The following is a 20,636-nucleotide window of genomic DNA, read 5'->3' on the forward strand; positions in this document are numbered from 1 at the left end:
ATATATGAGCAGGAGAAATAAAAATAAGTAGTCATCTATTGGGAAAGGGAGCTTCATAGATTTAGGCCAGAAAGAACCACTGTGGACTTATAACCTGACGTCCTATATAGCACAAGTCATAGAAAATATTTTTTCTCGCATACCTCTTAGAAAAAAAATCCATGATTTAAAATCATCAGTGATGGAGAATCCACCATGAACTAGAATGGTGAATTGTTCCTATGTTTAAGTATCTTCACCATTCAAAAATTATATCACATTTCCAGTCTGAATTTGTTTAGCTTTCAACTTCCAGCCACTGAAAGGAGTTATGCCTTTCTCTGCAAGATTAAAGAGCCTTTTATTAAATATTTGTTGTCTATGTAATGATTTATTGATGATAATCAAGTCACTCTTTAACTACCTCTTTATTAAGCTAAACAGATTGAGCAGAGTACATTAGAGGAAAAATACAATTGAGAGAGAGTTTTGAGGGGCATTTACATCTGAGAAATGTTAGAAGCTTTGGACATATGATGAGGGCAACTGAGGCTTCGAGACTACAGGGAAAATTGTGAATGAGATCTTTGTCCCTATTGAAGATTAATAATTTTATTCTAAGAATTATTAAAAATATTTAGAATAACAAAAAATGATGGGATAGCTTTTACAGTTTTTTAATATCAACTCAAAAATCTGATTCCTACTACTTACCATAAGAGACTCCACGGTTAAGACCAAACAAAATAATCACATTTATTAACCATGCCTATTTTATTATTAAGTAAAAAGTACCAATACTATTAAGTAAAAAGTACGAATGACTAAACACTAATGATAAACTTCTGTCGCAAACTTACGTACACGCCTGCCTGTGAACATCTTGTAATAAAAATTACACCATGGTGAGTCAGCCACCTCTGGGAGTACTTTTCTCTTGGTAAATTCAGACCAAAGTATATTATTTCCCAAAATATTATTGTGAATTCAGTTACAGTATCTTATTAGATAATTCACACTGTTCATGGGCAAAATAATATATATAAGCACAAATTAATCCTGTCTATTTATTAATACCATAAACTATTTAAACATTTGGGCAAAGTTAAGTAATCTTATCCAAATCTTATGAACTCAAAGAAAATATTTAAATTAGTTATTTAGGAGAAGGCATTTAATCAGCTTTCTTAAAACAGGCATATTCCAAATATTAAGAATCCTACATCCAATTAAGACTAGTATGTCCCTGTTTACCAGAGTTTAGCCCCAATTTTTTCCTCTATGAAGGCATGGGCTAACCCTCCAGTGGGTAACAGGAAAAACTTAAAAGTATTATGTTACAACTGTATTTCATTGTCCCAGTAAAACTGTTATAAGAGTGTATCTAATACTTTGGCAATGTCTTAATTCATCACGAATTCACAGTGAAGTTTTTGGAAGACTTGCCTTGCATTTTTTTCTCTTGGGTCTTCTTTGGTTTTCTTGTGTTTCTTGTAGAACTTGCTTTTAGAGATAGATAGGATGTTTTGTGAAATTCTTGCTATCTACGCAGAGAAGAAAGTGTGTGTGTGGGAGGGGAAGGGATTATTCACTTCAGATCTTTTATACCCATCTCTTTCCTATTTTTAAGAAATTATAGGAAAAAGGACCTCTCAGTTTTTGTTGGTTGTGGTTGCCTTCTCAATGACATCATGCCTTTAGGGCTGTTTCTGTGTGTGTGTGTGTGTACCAGTAGAAATTAAATACTTTCCTGTTGTTATAAATAATCTATACTCAAACTGCTTTTTATATTAGTAACCAGTTATAAAATCAGTTTACTATATTTGTACATAAAACCTGTTATTAATCCTATAATAATTATGAAGTTTAGATTAAGATACAAAATATTAGAAATAAACATCACAGCAGATATTTACCATTTCAACATTTAAGAACTAAAAGTTTAAAACATCTTAAAGTACACATCTGGCTTGTTTGAACTATATATATCACGGGTGATCTACATAAAATTTAGTTCTGCCGTAAGTGCTAAATGACCTTTCAGACAAGGTACTTTCTAGTTCTTCGATTCTATTCACTTCTTTAAAGTTGTAAAGATACAGTTTTTCTTCCAAAAGGATAGTAGAGCCCATTTTATGTTGATTTATTTCTTTGATAACACACCTTACATTTCTTTCAAAATCAAGTTTCTTCATAAAAAATTGCTTTTTCTCCTTAATATTAGCTTCCTCTTAGGCAATAAGGAGAGGAAACTTTTTTTATTATCGTTAACATTTTTAACCTAACTAGCTACACATACATATTGTTACATTTCCAAGCTTTCTTACATATTTGTAGCTTGCATTGTAATATTTCAAATTTTTGTACTTCATTTTGCAATCTTGACATTACATAAATGTATTTTAATGTAATTTCCAAGCTTTATAAAAAAAAGCAAACTGAAAAGCAGATATTTCTCTTGTAGATCCTGATCTCTTTTATGGGTCATCAGCAGAGTGGTAACCAAGAGCTCTATCACAGCACAGGCCTCTACCACTTGAATTAAAGGAGCAATCGGCAGCAGTTGTCACCTGTTAAACTTTATGTGGAGCAGCATTTGGAGGGGGGCACATAACACACTCCTTGTCAGTGGCTCACAAAACAAAACCTAATTTGTGAATCAGGAATCTTGGGTTCCATTCCAGGTTCTGGAAGGGAGTGTGGCCTAACACACAGTCAAGCACACATATGTGAAAATCTGATAGGAACTGTGGCCATGTGGATGAGTTTTTCTACATTTGAGATCTGAGTTTACATATCTTCCTCTTGCAAACGCACATTACTATATAATTCTTAACTGTACAATCCAATTACAATATTTAGTGGAATTTTATACTAGAAGGGAAGAGCCAGGAAAACAGTGTGTGTGTAAAAATCCATAATGTGGAAATACTTGGTTACAGTGCCTTATCCTATGCAATTTACAAGGTATACAGTAAAGAAAAATCGGTGTTTGTTTAAAAAAAAAAAAAAAAAAGCAATGCCTGCTACAAATTCCAGACAGCATTTTTATTTGTTTTAAACCTGCTGCCTATTAATTTCATTTGGTGGCCCCTAGTTCTTATATTATGGGAACAAGTAAATAACTTTTCCTTATTCACTTTTTCCACACTACTTTCAAATCCCGGGCTTCATTTGCACGTTCGGTATGCATACATTACCCCGCTAGTTCGAACTAGCGGGGTAGTGTAGACATACCCTAATAGATTAGTAAGACATGATTTCCCTTTACAGAAACCATGTTGACTTTTGCCCAACAAATCATGTTCTTCTATGTGTCTGACAATTTTATTCTTTACTATTGTTTCAACTAATTTGCCCAGTACTGACGTTAGACTTACCAGTCTGTAATTGCCAGGATTACCTCTAGAGCCCTTTTTAAATATTGGCAATACATTAGCTATCTTCCAGTCATTGAGTACAGAAGCTGACTTAAAGGATAGGTTACAAACCATAGTTAATAGTTCCGCAATTTCCCATTTGAGTTCTTTCAGAACTCTTGTGTGAATGCCATCTGGTCCTGGTGACTTGTTACTATTAAGTGTATCAATTAATTCCAAAACCTCCTCTAATGACACTTCAATCTGTAACAAGCCCTCAGATTTGTCACCTGCGAAGGATGGGTCACGTTTGGGAAACTCCCTCACATCCTCAGCCATGAAGACTGAAGCAAAGATTACATTTAGTTTCTCCACAATGACTTTATTGTCTTTAAGTGCTCCTTTTGTATCCCGATTGTCCAGGGGTCCCACTGGTTGTTAAGCCAGCTTACTACTTCTGATGTACTTAAAAAACATTTTGTTATTACCTTTTGCGGTTTTGGCTAGCTGTTCTTTAACTCCTTTTTGGCTTTTCTTATGATATTTTTACACTTAATTTGGCAGTGCTTATGCTCCTTTCTACTTATGCTCCTTTCTACTGACATAAGAATGGCCATATTGGGTCAGACCAAAGGTCCATCTAGCCCAGTATCCTGCTTGCCGACAGTGGCCAGTGCCTGGTGCCCCAGAGGGGATGGACTGAAGACAATGATCAAGCAATTTGTCTCCGGCCATCCATCTCCAGCCTTTGAGAAACAGAGGCCAGGGACACCACTCCTTACCCTCTGGCTAATAGCCTTTTATGTACCTAACCTCCATGAATGTATCTAGTTCTTTTTTAAACTCTGTTATACTCAGAGGCTGTGTCCAGACTCCATGCCTCCGTCGACGGAGGCATGTAGATTAGCCAGCTCGGAAGAGGGAAATGAAGCCGCGATTAAAATAATCGCGGCTTCATTTAAATTTAAATGGCTGCCCCGATCTGCCGATCAGCTGTTTGTCGGCAGATCGGGTGAGTCTGGACGCGATGCCCCGACAAAGAAGCCTTTCTTCATCGACACAGGTAAGCCTCGTGAAACCAGGTTTACCTGTGTCGATGAAGAAAGGCTTCTTTGTCGGGGCATCGCGTCCAGACTCTCCCGATCTGCCGACAAACAGCTGATCGGCAGATCGGGGCAGCCATTTAAATTTAAATGAAGCCGCGATTATTTTAATCGCGGCTTCATTTCCCTCTTCCGAGCTGGCTAATCTACATGCCTCCGTCGACGGAGGCATGGAGTCTGGACACAGCCCTAGACTTCACAGCCTCCTCTGGCAAGGAGTTCCACAGGTTGACTGCATGCTGTGTGAAGAAGAACTTTCTTTTCTTAGTTTTAAACCTGCTACCCAGTCATTTCTTTTTTTATAACAGAGATTGCCTATCTCCTGGGACCTTGAAGGTCATCAAGTCCAGTCCCCTGCCTGACCAAGCACCATCCCTGACAAATTTTTTGCCCCAAATGGCCTCCACAAGGATTGAACTCACAACCCTGGGTTTAGCAGGCCAGTGCTCACACCACTGACCTATACCTCTAGGTGTCTTCTAGGTCTTATATTATGGGAACAAGTAAATAACTTTTCTTTATTCGCCCTCTACACCACTCATGATTTTATATACTTCTATCATATCCGCCCCCCAGTCTCCTCTTTTCTAAATTGAAAAGTCCCAGTCTCTTTAGCCTCTCTTCATATGAGACCTGTTCCAAACCCCTAATCATTTTAGTTGCCCTTTTCTGAACCTTTTCTAGTGCCAAAATATCTTTTTTGAGGTGAGGAGACCACATCTGTATGCAGTATTCAAGATGTGGGTGTATTATACTTTTGTATAGGGGCAGTAAGATATGCTTCATATTATTTTTTATCCTTTTTTAATAATTCCTAGCATCCTATTTTCTTTTTTGACTGATGCTGCACACTGTGTGGACGTTTTCAGAGAACTATTCACAATAACTCGAAGATCTCTTTTCTGATTAGTTGTAGCTTAATTAGCCGCCTCAAATTACTTACCTCACTAGGATTTGACTTCCACTTTTTAAAAGATGCCTTTTTATCTTTCACTGCTTTTATTACATGTTTGTTAAGCCACAGTGGCTCTTTTTTAGTTCTTCTACTGTGTTTTTAATTTGGGGGATACATTTAAATTGGGCCTCTATTATTGTGTCTTTGAAAAATGCCCATGCAGCTTGCAGGGATTTTACTTTAGTCACTGTACCTTTTAATTTCTATTTAACTAACCTCCTCATTTTTGCATAGTTTCCCTTTCTGAAATTAAATGCCACAGTGTTGGACTGCTGAGGTGTTCTCACCACAGGAATGTTAAATGTTATTATATTATGGTCACTATTTCCAAGCGGTCCTGTTATAGTTACCTCTTGGATCAGATCCTATGCTCCACTCAAGACTTAATCGAGAATAGCCTCTCCCCTTGTGGGTTCCTGTACCAGCTGCTTAAAAAAGCAGTTGTTTAAGGTATCAAGAAATTTTGTCTCTGCAATTCGTCCTGAGGTGACATGTACCCAGTCAATATGGGGACAATTGAAATCCCCCACTATTACTGAGTTCTTTATTTTGATAGCCTCTCTAATCTCCCTTAGCATTTCATAATCACTATCACTGTCCTGGTCAGGTGGTCGATAATAGCTCCCTACTGTTATATTCTTATTAGAGCATGGAATTACTATCCATAGAGATTCTATGGAACATGTTGTTTCATTTAAGATTTTTACTTCATTTGGTTCTAAATTTTCTTTCACATATAGTGCCACTCCCCCACCTGCACAACCTATTCTGTTCTCCTGATATATTTTGTACCCCCAGAACGATTGTGTCCCATTGATTGTCCTCACTCCACCAGTTTTCTGTGATGCCTATTATATCAATATCCTCATTTAACGTAAGGTGTTCTAGTTCACCCATCTTATTATTTAGATTTCTAGCATTTGTGTACAAGCACTTTAGAAACTTGTCACTGTTTATTTGTCTGCCCTTTTCTGATGTGTCAGATTATTTTTTATGTGAATGATTTTCATCGGATCTGCCCCATGCTCTATCCTCTTCCATCATCTCCCCCTGACTAAAACCAAGAGAATCTCCATCAATAGACTCTCCTCTAAGAGAGGTCTCTGTCTGATCCACGTACTCCTCTGCACCAATGTGCTTTCCCCCATCTCTTAGTTTTAAAACTGCTGTGTGACCTTTTTAATGTTAAGTGCCAGTAGTTTGGATCTACTTTGGTTTAGGTGGAGCCCATCCTTCCTGTATACGCTCCCCTTATCCCAAAATGTCCCCAGTTCCTTATAAAACTAAACCCCTCCTCCCTACACCATCATCTCATCCACGCATTGAGACTCTGAAGCTCTGCCTGCCTACCCGGCCCTGTGCATGGAACTGGAAGTATTTCTGAGAATGCCACCATAGGGGTCCTGGATTTCAGTCTCTTTCCTAGCATCCTAAATTTGGCCTCCAGGACATCTCTCCTACCCTTCCCTATGTCATTAGTACCTACATGTAGCATGACCACCAGCTCCTCCCCAGCACTATACATAAGTCTATCTAGATGCCTTGATAGATCTGCAATCTTTGCACCAGGCAGGCAAGTCAACATATGGTTCTCCTGGTCAATTGGGAAGTTTTGATTAGTTTAAAGGTTTTAGAGAATGGCAAGTGTACTTTGGCCCCTTCCCACCACCCTTCCAAACTCCCTGTCAAAACTCCCTGTTTGCTGTTTGCAAAGCTCCCTAGTTGGGAGCTTTCTGTTCCAATGTGGTTTACTATAAGAACCAAAAGCACTTGAAAAAATTAAAAAGCATCACATTTCAAACAGAGAAAAACTAGTACTTCTTGAGGCAACCTGCAATTAACCTATGAAGTCTTTGCCACAGATAGTAATAGGTTAGCAAGCTTCAAAATAGTTATATGTATAAGAATAATATCTTCACATGCACTAGGTAGAATTAAAATTATAAATATTATTAGTTTGCATTCGTCAAGGTATAAACAAATCACTAGGTAGGATACAAAATAAATGTCAGCCTGTGGTAGAGTTGTTCACAGTTAGATGAATTCTGTTTTTTTTAAGTTCCTCTGAAGTATCCAGTGTTAGCCCAAAAGGAGAGCAAGGATATTGAACTGTACAAAACATAGCACTTTTCCAGTATTGCAATTCTTATATCATAGATTTTCCCTACGTAGTGCCTACATATATTAAAGATTGTTGTTACTATCGAAAGATTATTCGTCATCCTATATGAAATGAGCTACTATTCTTCAGTTTCTTCATGGACAGATATTCACCTCTTTAAAACTACTCAATCTACCCAAACATTAATTAATAATGTTATAGGCCATCTTAACTAAGAGACCAAAGATTTGAATAGCTTTTTACTCCCGATCTAATTCACACTAAAACCACTAGAACTGTGAAGGAGAAACCTGCTGTCACGGCATGTCGGGGAGTCTCCAACCGTGCACCCCCATCCGCAGCCAGATGTCTCTTTCAGCTGGCAGGTACAACAGAAGGTTTTATTAGGGACACGGCATAGCATAGGTGTAATGGGTCCCGCTGGTGAGCACCCTGCTGCAGCCAAGTGGCGCTGTGCAGGATCCTTGCTTGGTTGTCCGGTTGCCTTCAAAGTCCTGGAAACAAGGCCTGACTAGCCATGTCCATGGTTCTAGTACGTCTCTGCTTGTGGCTGGTCTTTCGCCACTGGGTCTGGGTTTTACCCAGATGTAGGCTCAGCTCACACTGGGAGCTAGCCATAATGCTGATCTACCAGTCAGGGCAGTGGTCCCCAACCTTTTTGTGCGGCGGGCGCCACACCGGTGGGTGATGTCATCTCGCTGCGTCGCCCAGCCGGCCGACCCCATGCCAAGTGCGCCTGCGCCAGACCCCCCAACTGTGGCCATTTTGCCACTCTGGACTGGCCTCCCTGCTCCCGTGGCTTCCCCTCCACATTCCCCAGCATGTTCTTCTGCTGCTGGTGCTTCCCCATGCCCCGTCATGGCACAAGTTCAGCCCCGCAGCGCTTGCAGCCCGTCCTCCCCCCGGCCATCCTGTGTCATGACCCTGACTAGGCGGGCACACATAAATGCCCCGGCGGGCGCCATGGCACCCGCAGGCACTGCGTTGGGGACCACTGAGTCAGGGTATAGACCTGGCTGGGTTGAGCTCCCGAAGGGAACTGCCAAGCCCTAGCTTTGCAGCTTCTTTTATACACCTCTGCTGGGTCCTGATTGGCTGCCGCAGAGACAGTCACTCTATAGTGCTTGGAGGACCTCTTCTTTGCTCCTCCTGCTGGGATGTGGTATGGCAAGGCTGCTAGCCTCCTGTAGGGGGTGTTGGGGCCTAGTCCAGCCCATCATACCAGGATTGATGTTAACGCAGATACCAAGAGCAGACAGCATTGTTCCTCTCAGGGAGAAGGGGACCTAGGCCCTTTTCCCCCTTTTCCTGCTCCCCAAACCCCTTTCCTTCTCCAAGCCCAGCTGAGCCTGACCCCAAGCCCTACTTCCCAGCTTCAACTCAACTCCACCTCTCCTTCATCTCACTTCCCAGGCAGGAGTTGTGACCTCCTAAGTCTGGCCTTCAGGTGTCAGGGCCCAATACACATCTGCAGTGAGTCATCAGGGATTACATATAACACAATACAGCAAAGAGCGAACAGAGGATTATAAAAGTAGACTGCGTGCCACTATGTCACATATGAATGGTTGGAATCTTTGAAGAAGAGAAAACTAACAATTAGTTATCACACAGGATTGTCAGTCATGGTTTTTACTCCTTTAGGTCAAATTGACCCTGTCTGGCACTTTGATATTAAAACCCAGGGTATTCTTGCATGTGTGGTTTCATAACCAATGTAAATTGTCCAGAAAATTGTCTGTTTCCATTAGATTTACACCCTGATTTCAAAACCAAAGAAGGATGATTTCTGCACAAGCTTCCAAAATACATCTGAAAACTGAATTAGATCTCTGAAGCATATCATTCTCACCCATCATTACTTCAGACTTGCTTAGAGAGCCTATAAAGGCTAAGAGTGCTTATATTTATCATGTATCAATATTTATTATGGGAGAGCTGCAACCCAGATAGGTCATTGTGCCATATAGAGAAATGGCATGAGACGGTGTCTGCACAGAAAGGTTTACAGTCTAAATAGACAAAGCAAGCATTATTTTACCCATTTTAGATACGGATACTAAAGCACAAAGCAATTAGCTGGCGTACCTGAAGTCACATGGAGAGTGTCCAGTGTCCCAGGCCAATGCCTTAATCACAATATGTGCATCTTGTGATCTTGCATATGCAAGCCCAGTATAGAAATTTCAAAATATGTTTCTTGCCTAAAGTGTTTTTTTAACATCCCATTAAATGATGTGTAATATTCTCTCTTGATTTTACAACACAAAATATATAAAAAACACCTGTTTCCACAATAAAAATGTGAAATATCAGTTCTTCTGTATCGTACATGACTGAGTACAACTACTACTAACATCAACATAAGCAATTTAACCCATTAAAAATCAGCAACCATTGATACAGCTTATAAATTTGTCTTATCTTGGTTATCCCTTTACAAGGAAAATTTTCCTTTTATATGGAAGCAAGTGATGCATGAAAATGAAATGGAATATAAATAAGATGTAAACTATAGGTTCCCATCCTCCTCACTCAGGAATTCACCACATCTTTTGTGGTGTCTTGAGGTTCTTAATTTCCACACACCAATTTTACATATTCAAAACTCCATCACCTTTAAGGCACTCTATCAAATCCTTCATGCACCCAGACAAGCAGAACTTGACAAGATTTTCTAAGGAGTCAGTCAGTGATTCTTCTTAGACAGATATTCGGAAAATGTAAATAATGTCTTCCCAACACTCTAGGAGAATAGATAACTTCAGCACATGGAGAATAACAGAACATTACTGATTGGCTATTGGGTTTGCCACATACATTTTGAATCTCATCTGCTACTACATGATACTCCCAAGATACTGCATGCCTAGAAACAAGAGACCATATGGATTTAATGACACTTTATAGATTCTGAATAGATCCAAATGAAATGGGATACAACTACATGTATTATTGTTATGTAGTACTTCTGAGATTTTAATAGTTCACTTTTCAATTTAATGAAAATTAAATTAAACAGACATACATTAACCCTCGTGCATCCTGTTTTTTACACAAAGGATTTACAAAATGCATATTAGATGGGCAGAAGACAAACATGAATTACTGTACTTGTTACAAAGCTGCCTCCTGCATACACAGATACGAATATCATACTATTTAAAAGTGGGAAGTGGGAATGAAAGATCTCCAGCATCAAGATAAACAAAACACAGGTGACAACAGGAAGAGAACAATTGCTCTGTATATGTGCACTTATATGGATATTTTGTGTGCATTAATATATATCAATCTAGAGTGGTGTCGTCTAAATACTGGGCATATTGTGTATGTTAAACAAGAGATTGTTATCTTAACTGTGTCTGTCTGCTTAAGTGTTGAGAGACGGTAAAGTGTGCATCATTCATCTTGCAGTCTCATAAAAGTGTTGAAAGTTATTTACAAGATCAGTTTGAATATGTGTGTGTGTGGGGGGGGAGTCTCGTTGCTTCAAAGAGATGAGAGCACTAAGATGACCATAGATAAGATAGTGTATGCAATATCAAACATTTAAGACCTCTGTCTCTTTTCTGTTATCATGGGCTTAAGAGACAAATTCAGCTGAGAGTTCTAGCACACTCCTACTTTGATCCAAAAGCACACTGTAAATATGAAACAATAGGAATGATTGTCTCAATGTAGTAAATTCTGAAAGAAAAGTAGTGTGTGATGTTTATCTATTTATTTGTGTGTGTGTGTGTACATATGTATATTTATTTATTTATTTATGATACAGCAAGGATGACTTGGCAAAAAACATATCACGCTCTCTTTGTCCAGCTTATACGTTCTGAGCATTTTCATACAACCAGAAAGCTTGATTTTGTGGTTAGACCAGTTCTAGGCTGGAGGCAATGCAGAGCTGTCTAACACTGGGCAGGCAGCATTTTTTAATAAAGTGGGAGAAACTTATTGCATCCACAATGTGGACCTAGGTAAGAGATAGGCAGATTTTGACCCTTTGGGTCAGAAATGAAGCCACTTGAATTTAAGTCCTAATTATGGATTTAAGCAGTTATCTGGTTTTAACATTTTCTTGACCTCTACAGTATTTAACATACATGGGTTCCTAAATTTTGTTGATACAGAAAAATTCAATTTACATTTAAACAAATTAGCAGAGCCCCAGGAATCCAGATAACAAGAAAACTTAATAAAAAGTGAAGATGGCTATGTTTTTCACAGTCTAATATAGGGTACGTCTAGACTACATGCCTCTGTCGCCAGAGGCATGTAGATGAGGCTACCAGACATAGGAAAATGAAGCGGCGATTTAAATAATCGCCGCTTCATTTAAATTTACATGGCTGCCGCGCTGAGCCGACAAACAGCTGATCAGCTGTTTGTCGGCTCAGCGCAATAGTCTGGACGCGCGGGTGTCGACATCAAAGGCATTTGTCGACCACCCAGGTATACCTCATCCCAGGTGACAGAGGCATGTAGTCTAGATGTACCCATAAACTACAATAGATTGCAGTTATGGGGGAAAATCCTTCTCTGACAAGAATTTACTCTATTTCATCCTTTTTACTGAAGCACTAAAATATAATCCAAAAGTGGGAAAGCAGGGAGCTTCTCTCTAATATGCAAAAGTCCTTTTGTGCAAAGCTTTTGCGCAAAAGGGCCAGTGTAGACAGCTGAGATTTGTTTTGAGCAAAAAAGCCCCAATCGCGAAAATGGCGATCAGGGCTTTTTTGCGGAAAAGCGCGTCTAGATTGGCATGGACGCTTTTCCGCAAAAAGTTTTCCGTTAAAAGCATTTGCGGAAAATCATGCCAGTCTAGACGTAGCCAGAGTGTCAAAAATGAACTTCACTAGGTGACAGCATTAATATTCTTTACATATATGCATTGCATTAACTTTGTTCAGATATGTGAGATATCTATCAATTTGTGCTAATCAGTATAATTAGCAAGGATAGAGCACAGACTGTTTAGTTGACTGAGGCTTCAAGCACTTCATTCACAGTCTCAAATAACTGTAGTCTAAAAAATGGAATATACACCTTTAAAAGAATTTTGTGATATTGGCATCATCCCTCAGAGTTAATTGTAATAGCAGTTTTGATTGTACTGAAGTCAGAGAACAATGAATTCACAGCTACGATAACAAGCCTGAGTGGACCTAAAGTGAAGTTTAGGAAAGGCAGCAAGAATGATTTCATATTTTTGCAAATTAGAATGTTGGAAGCAGTATCATTGCCATATTGTGCTTCTCACAGGTTACTATTTTTTTTCATTGTGTGCTGAAAATATATTATAACTGAAAAGGAAAAAATACTTATGATGATGAGAAACACCAATTAGATACCCAGGCCATAACCAGGAGCAGGAGCAGGAGCAGGAGCAGGAGCAGCTCTCTAGGGCAAAAAAGCCTCAAGGGCAGAACAATGGAGAAAGCAATGAAGGAAAAAATAGTAAGGGGCACAAGAATGCTTGTTTATCGTATTTGCTAAAATGCCCTTGTTAACGACTCTGAAGATATCACGTTCCTAGAAGAGTTACTGGAGCATATGTTACTTTCAGCAACACCAGAATTAATCCAAAAATAACTTAATTGAATTTATATGAGCTATTCCAGATTCACACCAAAGATCTTTGGTGAAATTCTGGACTTATTCAGTTAATGACAAAACTGCAACTGACTTCAGTGGAGCCAGGTTTTCTCCCTTTACTTCTCCAGCATATTTGCTCTCATCATATAAATACAAGTAATACTCTTAAAAATTCTGTCCTTGATTCTTAACCTCTTGGTTCTGATCTCCTAACTTTCTAAGATATCCCACTGAAATCAATATTTAGCATGTTCACAAGTCTTTGTAGGATTGTGTTTTGTTTTGCTGCTATCTATTGTACTGTCTGTACGGTCATCTTAAGAATTCAAATCTCTCTACAGACTATTGTGGCTATGTAAAAAATATGCTGTGTATAAACATAAGCAGGGTATAGAATTTGTACAAACACTATTCACATTTCTTTCTTTGATAGCCCATGCATGGAATGAGGCCAGATGTGCAACTATAGGAAAAAGTTTACATATTGAAGGAAATATTTGACTGACTAGACCTGGTTTATGCATTATTTATTTTTTTTAAATATATTGTATTTTTCTCTGACTTAAACCAAGAAAACTTAATCTTAGTTTGAGAGATTTTCTGCCCCTCAGTAAATTTTATGACTAGAATCTCGTAGTTTGTCTACACTGCACACTTATTTCAAAATAAGCAATTTTGGATTTTTTTCCCGAAAGAGTGTGTCTATACACAAAGAGTGCATCGAAATAGCACTTAGCTGTTTCAAAATAAAGTGTCCACCCTGATTGGAAGCTGAATTGCATTTAAGGCCACCCAGAACCACTTCAGGCAAGGCATCAGGTCAGCAGTTACTTCTGGGAGCGGCTGCTTGAGGCTTTCTGAGACTCATGCTTAAAGGGACCCTTCTGTAAAGCCATTTCTCAGGTTCTTCTCCTGCTTGCCTACTTCTTGAGGGATAGCAAAGCCTTTGCACTGATTGCTGTGGTTCTTCTTGTGAACACCACAGCTTGCCAGCCATGGAGCCAGAGCTGCCTCTGGGCACATAACCCCTAGCTGTTGTGGTGCAATTTCTGCACCAGTTTCTTCAGCCTGCCCTCCTGGCCTTGCAGGAATGCAACCCCCAGCTCATCGAGGAGCCCCTCACCATCTGTCTGGGAGCGCAGACCTTCCAGCTACACCCCACCATGCACTGCCGCTCTGGCAGCTGGACATCAGTTCTGACTGGTGGGACCGGCTTGTTATGGAGTGATGGGACGACCAGCAGTGGCTCCTAAATTTTCACATATGGAAGGAAACCTTTCTGAAGCTGTGTGCCTTGCTCAGCCCTGCCCTCATGTGACAAAACACACACATGTGACCCACCACCCCCCTGGAAAAGTGGGTCACCATCACTGAGTGAAAGCTCATCACGCTGGGTAGCTACCGATCTGTCGGCAACCAGTTCAGCCTGGGGAAGTTGACGGTTGGGGCCCTCACATGCAGGTTTGGAGCTCTTGGGCTACAGTCTCAGGAGGGGGGCTGAAGTAGTAGAATGTAGAACCCTAGGGAAACAGGGATTTTGGGGGGGGGTGGAGTTGGTGGAGGAAGCCCCTTTCCCCAGGCAGTTCCCCAGGCAGTTCTCTAGCCCTACTAGGGGATGGGCTACATAGGGGGTGACTCCTGGTGTATGCACAGGGGAGAAGGAGTGGGTTTGGGGACATCCCAAGGGCTGACACCCCTGTGATTCTCTGTTTGTCTCCTACAGGTGGTGAGGGTCATCAACCTTGATGACATGAACCCCATCATTGCCAGTTTTTCCAACATAGGCTTTCCCAACTATGGGGGTGGATATCAACAGCACCCATATCCCCCTCTTTGTTCCCAACCACCAGGCATCTGTCTACATAAACCACAAGGGCTACTTCTCCATGGTTCTGAAAGCCCTCATCAACCACCATGGACAGTTCACCAACAGCTACCTCAGATGGTCAGGGAAGGTGCACGACATCTGCATATTCCAAAACTCTAGAGTATTCCAGAAGCTGGAAGCCAGCATTGTGGCAGATGCAATCTACCCTCTTATGCCCTGGCTCATGAAGCCTTACACCAAACACCTTGACCCCAGCAAGGAACGCTTCAATGCCTGGCTTGGCTGGGCCTGCATGGTAGTAGAGGATGCTTTTGGGCATCTCCAGGTGAGGTTCAGATGCCTCCTCACCTGGTTGGGTGTAGGGGAGAGGAACATCCCCCAGGTGGTGGCTGCATGCTCCACAACATATGTGAGCGGAAATGGGAGACATTCCTCCCTGGGTGGAGGGCAGAGGCAGGCCAGGTCAGCAGGGCCTTTGAACAGCTGCTCACAGCTGCCATCCGGTAGGCCCATCAGGCAGGGATGCACATCTGGGAGGCCCTGAGGCAGAGTTTCTCATAAGGACCCCAGTGACACATCAGGTGAGAGATCTTAGGTACATGACACAGGCAGGGTTGCGACAATGAGAGTCTCCAGCCCTAAGTTTACCATCAGAGATGGGGAAGGTGCTGGCTCCCCATCCCCAGGAGGCAGTACAGGTCCTGGTAACAGGCAGGAATGGCTTTCTGTCATGGAACAGGAGCTGCGCTCCCTCGCCCTGTCATAGTTCTTTTACTTTCATCCAGACCTGCTCCTGGGGCTGGATGTGGCCCTTGGTGGTCAGGCTATTGGACATGCAGCCATAGATGTGAATGTTGCACCATCTGGTGCAAAGATCCAGGAAGTTTTCTTCCTCATCCCAAATGTCAATGAGGGCCAGGATCTCTACTCCATACCAGGATATCACATGTCTCTTGCAGCTCCTGGCAGGCTTCTAGGAGCCATCAGAATGCTCCCTGGGAGTGGTGGAGGGCTCTTGGGGAGCTTGTGGGTCACTCATGATGGCCCTAGGACTGGCTGGGGCAGCAGCAGTGTGGCTGGAGGCTGTGAGGGTCAGCTTCCCGCCACAAGCCCTTTCTACTGTGGCTGCAGCTTTAAGGTCTGCAGGAGAAGAGGAACTATAGAGTCCTGAGTAGAGTGAATGAAGTGGCCAGCAGGGCACCTGTGGGATTTCCTGGAGGCCCCTTATTTCAAAATAACTCCAGCTGCCGTGTCTACACATGCCCTGTTCCAAAATAGTTATTTCAAAATGGGTGTTATTCCTCATGGAATGAGTTTTACAGATTTCTAAATAAGCCATCTGTTATGTCAAAATTATTTCAAAATAACGAAATTGCTGTATAGATGCTCGCATTGTTATTTTGAAACAATGGTGCAGTGTAGACACACCCATTGTGACTAATTTGTATAATAACCGATTTCCCTTTAAGTTGGAAGTTTACTAACACAAGTAATTTTAAATTTTTAAGAAAGTCTTAGATAATCACAAATAGAGCTCATAAAAATGTTCAAACACAACTATTTTTTGTCAAACATTGTCCTTTCTTCAAAAATGGCATGTTTTTCAGGGTGAAAAAAGTAATATTTTAAAGTTTTCAATTTTTTCAAATTAGAAATTTTTTTAAAAGTGTGTTATTTCTCCTTTTTTCTTTTCCCTTCTCACCATTTTCAGTGGTTAACTGAAAAAAAAAAGGAAAGGCAAAATTGAAAAACTGGAGGAAAAAGAGAAGAAATGAGGATAAATAGGGGAAATACTTTACAAATATTTTATATTTTAAACATTGTAAATCCAAAACTTTTAAAACAAAATTTTGATTGCAGTTTTCAAGCAAACTAAAAATACCTAATCTAAATCTGTAGAAGAAAACTTACTTTTTTTGTGTGAAAAATTGTTTAGATTTTTAACCTTCTCTGAATGGAAAAGAATTGAAAGTAATTTGCTCTGGCAAAGTACAGTGCTACCAAAAATGGATTGTTCTTTTGACCTGAAAATGTCTAATTATGCCACATATGTGGTCATAATTGTTAATATAGTTTTTAATCCTTCTCTAATTTATGCCCCTGTAGTATTTGTACAGTGGGCATATTTTAAAATTTTCCTACATTTATTACAAGTTCTGATAGAAATTGGGAATATTTCTGGATCTTTTATTATGTCATAAATACAAAGGAACTTTTTTTAGTGTACCGATTGCATGGATTTTTCTTCATCCTGCCTCAGGACGATACTTAAAAGTGGGATCTCCTGCTAATTTGATCAGTGTTCCTGACAATAGCTATAAAATCAATACAAACAGTTGAGCAACAAGTGCGTTTTCCCTTTGCTGCTATTGTTTTGACTTGGTTTGCCACACTTCCATATATATAGATTGATAATAAATCCAGTCAGTTGTTTTATTTCTCCACTGAGATCAATAAGATCCATATTTGAAAGAAATATCAAATTACCTTATTTGCTTACTATGCCAGTGACTTATGAAATCTGTTCTTTGTGAATTAAAATACAGTGATTTTAAACAGTTTTTCTTTCACAGCATTAAGAGTTCAAAATCTTTTAGCCATCTAAAAGATGATCTTTTTACTTAGGAGAACAGGTCCTCAAAAAGTTTCCAGGAAAAAACGGAGGCCTTTATTTTGCAATATTTTTTTTATATGAAGACTTTTTTCCTTTTAGGATTTATTAAGTTAGGACATCAGGACAGATCTTGTGTCCCTGTTCACCTGCAAGAAATCACAATGGCACGAGTATTAAGGGGGCAAGCAAGGATCACATTAAAACTAAACCAAATTTCATCATGATATCCACTGAAAAAGGAAATGATCCATGCTGGCAATGACAAGCGTTGGAGTTGTTTGACGTTGTTCATTGCGCTGACAAATGTAAAAAGAGGGAAGAAAGAAAAGTGCTTGTTCTTAATTACAAATCAATTGAACATAACACCTACTGGCCTGTTGACAGAGGCTAGTGACTAGTACAGGCAGTCCCCGGGTTACGTACAAGATAGGGACTGTAGGTTTGTTCTTAAGTTGAATCTGTATGTAAGTCGGAACTGGCATCCAGATTCAGCCGCTGCTGAAACTGACCGCCAGTTCTGACTTACATACAGATTCAACTTAAGAACCCCAAGCTTCCCCAAGTCAGCTGCTGCTGAAACTGATCAGCGCTGATTCCAGGAAGCCTGGGGCAGAGCAACTCTGCCTCGGGCTTCCTGTAGTCAGCGCTGTTCAGTTTCAGCAGCGGCTGACTTGGGGACGCCTGGGGCAGAGCAGCTGGGGTGCTGCTGGGTTGCTCCAGTAGCACCGCTCCTCAGCGCTACTGGACCAACCCAGCAGCACCCCAGCTGCTCTGCCCCAGGCGTCCTGATTCAGCCACTGCTGAAACTGACCAGCAGCGGCTGAATCAGGACCTGGGGCAGAGCAGCTGGGGTGCTGCCGGGTTGGTCCAGTAGTGCCCAGAGTGGCGCTGCAGGACCAATCGGCAGCTCCCCAGCTGCTCTGCTCCAGGGTCCAAAACAAAAGCCTGGTCTGCTGGGGGGGGCACACTAGCCGCGCTCCCCCCCCCCAGCAGACCAGGGACACCGGGAGCAGAGCCGCAGCGGCAGCGGGGTGCCACGCCTCTGAGGCTTTGCTCTGGCAAAGTCTCAGAGGCGCGGGACCCCCCGCAGCTGCGGCTTCAGTCCCAGTGCCTGTGTTCTGCTGGGGACGGTCCCCAGCAGACCACAGGCACTGGGACTGAAGCGGCAGCAGCGGCGGTTCCCCGCGCTTCTGAGGCTTTGCTCTGGCGGTCTCCAGCAGACCAGGGGCACCAGAGCAGCTTACGAACGGGGCTTTCTCGCCCCGGAGCTTGCAGGTAGCAATCCGCTACCTCGACCTCCAGGGCGAGAAAGCCCCGTTCGTAAGTGCGGATCCGACATAAGTCGGATCCGCGTAAGTCGGGGACTGCCTGTATAGGCAGAACAGGGTTAAGTAGATAAACGGATTTTTTTATTATTTGGAATTCTGCAGGTAGCTCTGTTTATTTCATTTTCCAAGAGGCTTATTTTATACAACAGAACTTTTGCCTGAGGAATCAAAGATCATAGAGTAATGAAACTTATAGATCATTTGTGATAGGAAGAAAAATCACTGAGTTCCAAGTCTCAAATTGCTTTGTTTCCAAACCATGGCTGTGAAGCAATAGTCATTTCTAACCTTTCTTTATCAGCAAAATGAAGAGATGAAAATCTTCTTCTGAAAACATTCCAGGAAAACCAATTTAGTATTTCTGTTTCACAATTCCTTTGGGGTTTTTCATCTTACTATTCTTCCAAACAATACCTAAAGCTTTTCATTATATAAATAATGGTTGGTTATGGGTTTGGGTTTCCTTTGTTTTTAATCTACATTACTAAAACTAATTTTTGCATTTGATTTTTCATTATTACATGGTGCAATCAGATTGCTGAATCAAAACTTAACTGGTGTAGCTGCAAGGACTTACAGTGAAACAAAGAGCTTGAAAAAGGGATTGACTTCATCCCTGAGACGGACTTTTTTCTTGTTCTTTCCATTTAATCTGTTCCTTAGCTTTTTTAACTGCTGTGTTGAAAACAGAGAGACATGTTTGGTGAGGTAATATCTTTTATTGGAGCAGCTTTTGTTAGTAAAAGAGACAAGCTTTCAAGTTTCACTGAGCTCTTCTTTGGGTCACCTGGTTGAATAAATATTACCTCACCCATTTTGTCTCATTAATATCCTGTGGCCAGCATGGCCACAACAATACTGCATAGCATATTCTTGAAAACAGCTATGTAATATTTGTAATTTTGTCTTTACTTGTTTTATTCACTGAGGTCTCAGAGCATCAGTGTACTTGGAGAAATTCATTGTCAGTACTGCTTTGTACATTGGACAAACGTCTCAGACACTTCGCCAAAGGATCAATGCCCACAAAACAGATATTAGACAGGATCACAAAGAAAAAACAGTTTCTTGCCATTTCAACCAGAAAGGACACTGTCTCAACGACTTAATTACCTGCATCCTGCTTCAGAAGCCTTTTAAATCTGCACTTGAAAGGGAATCCTCTGAACTGTCATTCATGCTAAAATTCGACACTCTACGAGTCGGTCTCAACAAAGATGCTAACCCATTACAAAGACATCTTCCCCAATTATCACCTCTAATACCATTAGCTCACAGACATTTACCTTCCCCCGCCCATCCCCCTTCTGTTCTACAATGTGATTTGTCCTTTTCATATGTGTTCGTTTTTTTAATTGTATCCTTTGGTATATATGGTTGTGACTATTTTCTTCCACTATTTGATCTGAGGAAGTGGGTCTGGCCCACGAAAGCTCATCGTCTAATAAACCATCTTTTTAGTCTTTAAAGTGCTACATAGTCCTGTATTTTGTTTCATTGTCAGTACTGAGAGCCACTGCTTAATTCCACACAAAAACTGGGGGGGGGGGGTTGGAGGACACGAAATAGTCCCCACACTAACCTTTATAGGCCAAGGTAGAAGGCACAGGATCTATATTTAGGTGAATCCAGATGTCCAAAAATAGCAGGTGTAGAAGATCTGTGGTGAGAAGTGTGACTCTGCATTAATGGATGGATTTCATCTGCTCAGATTTTTGGTTTTTATCTTCATGGAGCCTTATATTTTAAGTTT

The 20,636-nt window shown here is 40.9% G+C and overlaps 2 protein-coding genes across 4 annotated transcripts in view; one reads left to right on the forward strand and one right to left on the reverse strand.

Moving 5' to 3' along the window:
• Positions 1-20,636, forward strand: part of CDH18 (cadherin 18) — a 1,008,237-nt gene that overhangs the window by 321,739 nt on the left and 665,862 nt on the right. The window lies entirely within an intron of this gene.
• The window catches only part of LOC106731726 (uncharacterized), a 138,247-nt gene that overhangs the window by 6,548 nt on the left and 111,063 nt on the right, over positions 1-20,636 (reverse strand). For both annotated transcript variants that reach the window (XM_089776423.1, XM_089776424.1), the window contains one exon: positions 20,466-20,543. In XM_089776423.1, coding sequence (XP_089632549.1) covers positions 20,466-20,543 — 78 coding nt within the window. The remainder of the gene's footprint in view (positions 1-20,465; positions 20,544-20,636) is intronic.

This window comes from Pelodiscus sinensis, chromosome 2 (assembly GCF_052426305.1).
Source record: "Pelodiscus sinensis isolate ZL-2025 chromosome 2, ASM5242630v1, whole genome shotgun sequence".
Taxonomy (NCBI): domain Eukaryota; kingdom Metazoa; phylum Chordata; order Testudines; family Trionychidae; genus Pelodiscus; species Pelodiscus sinensis.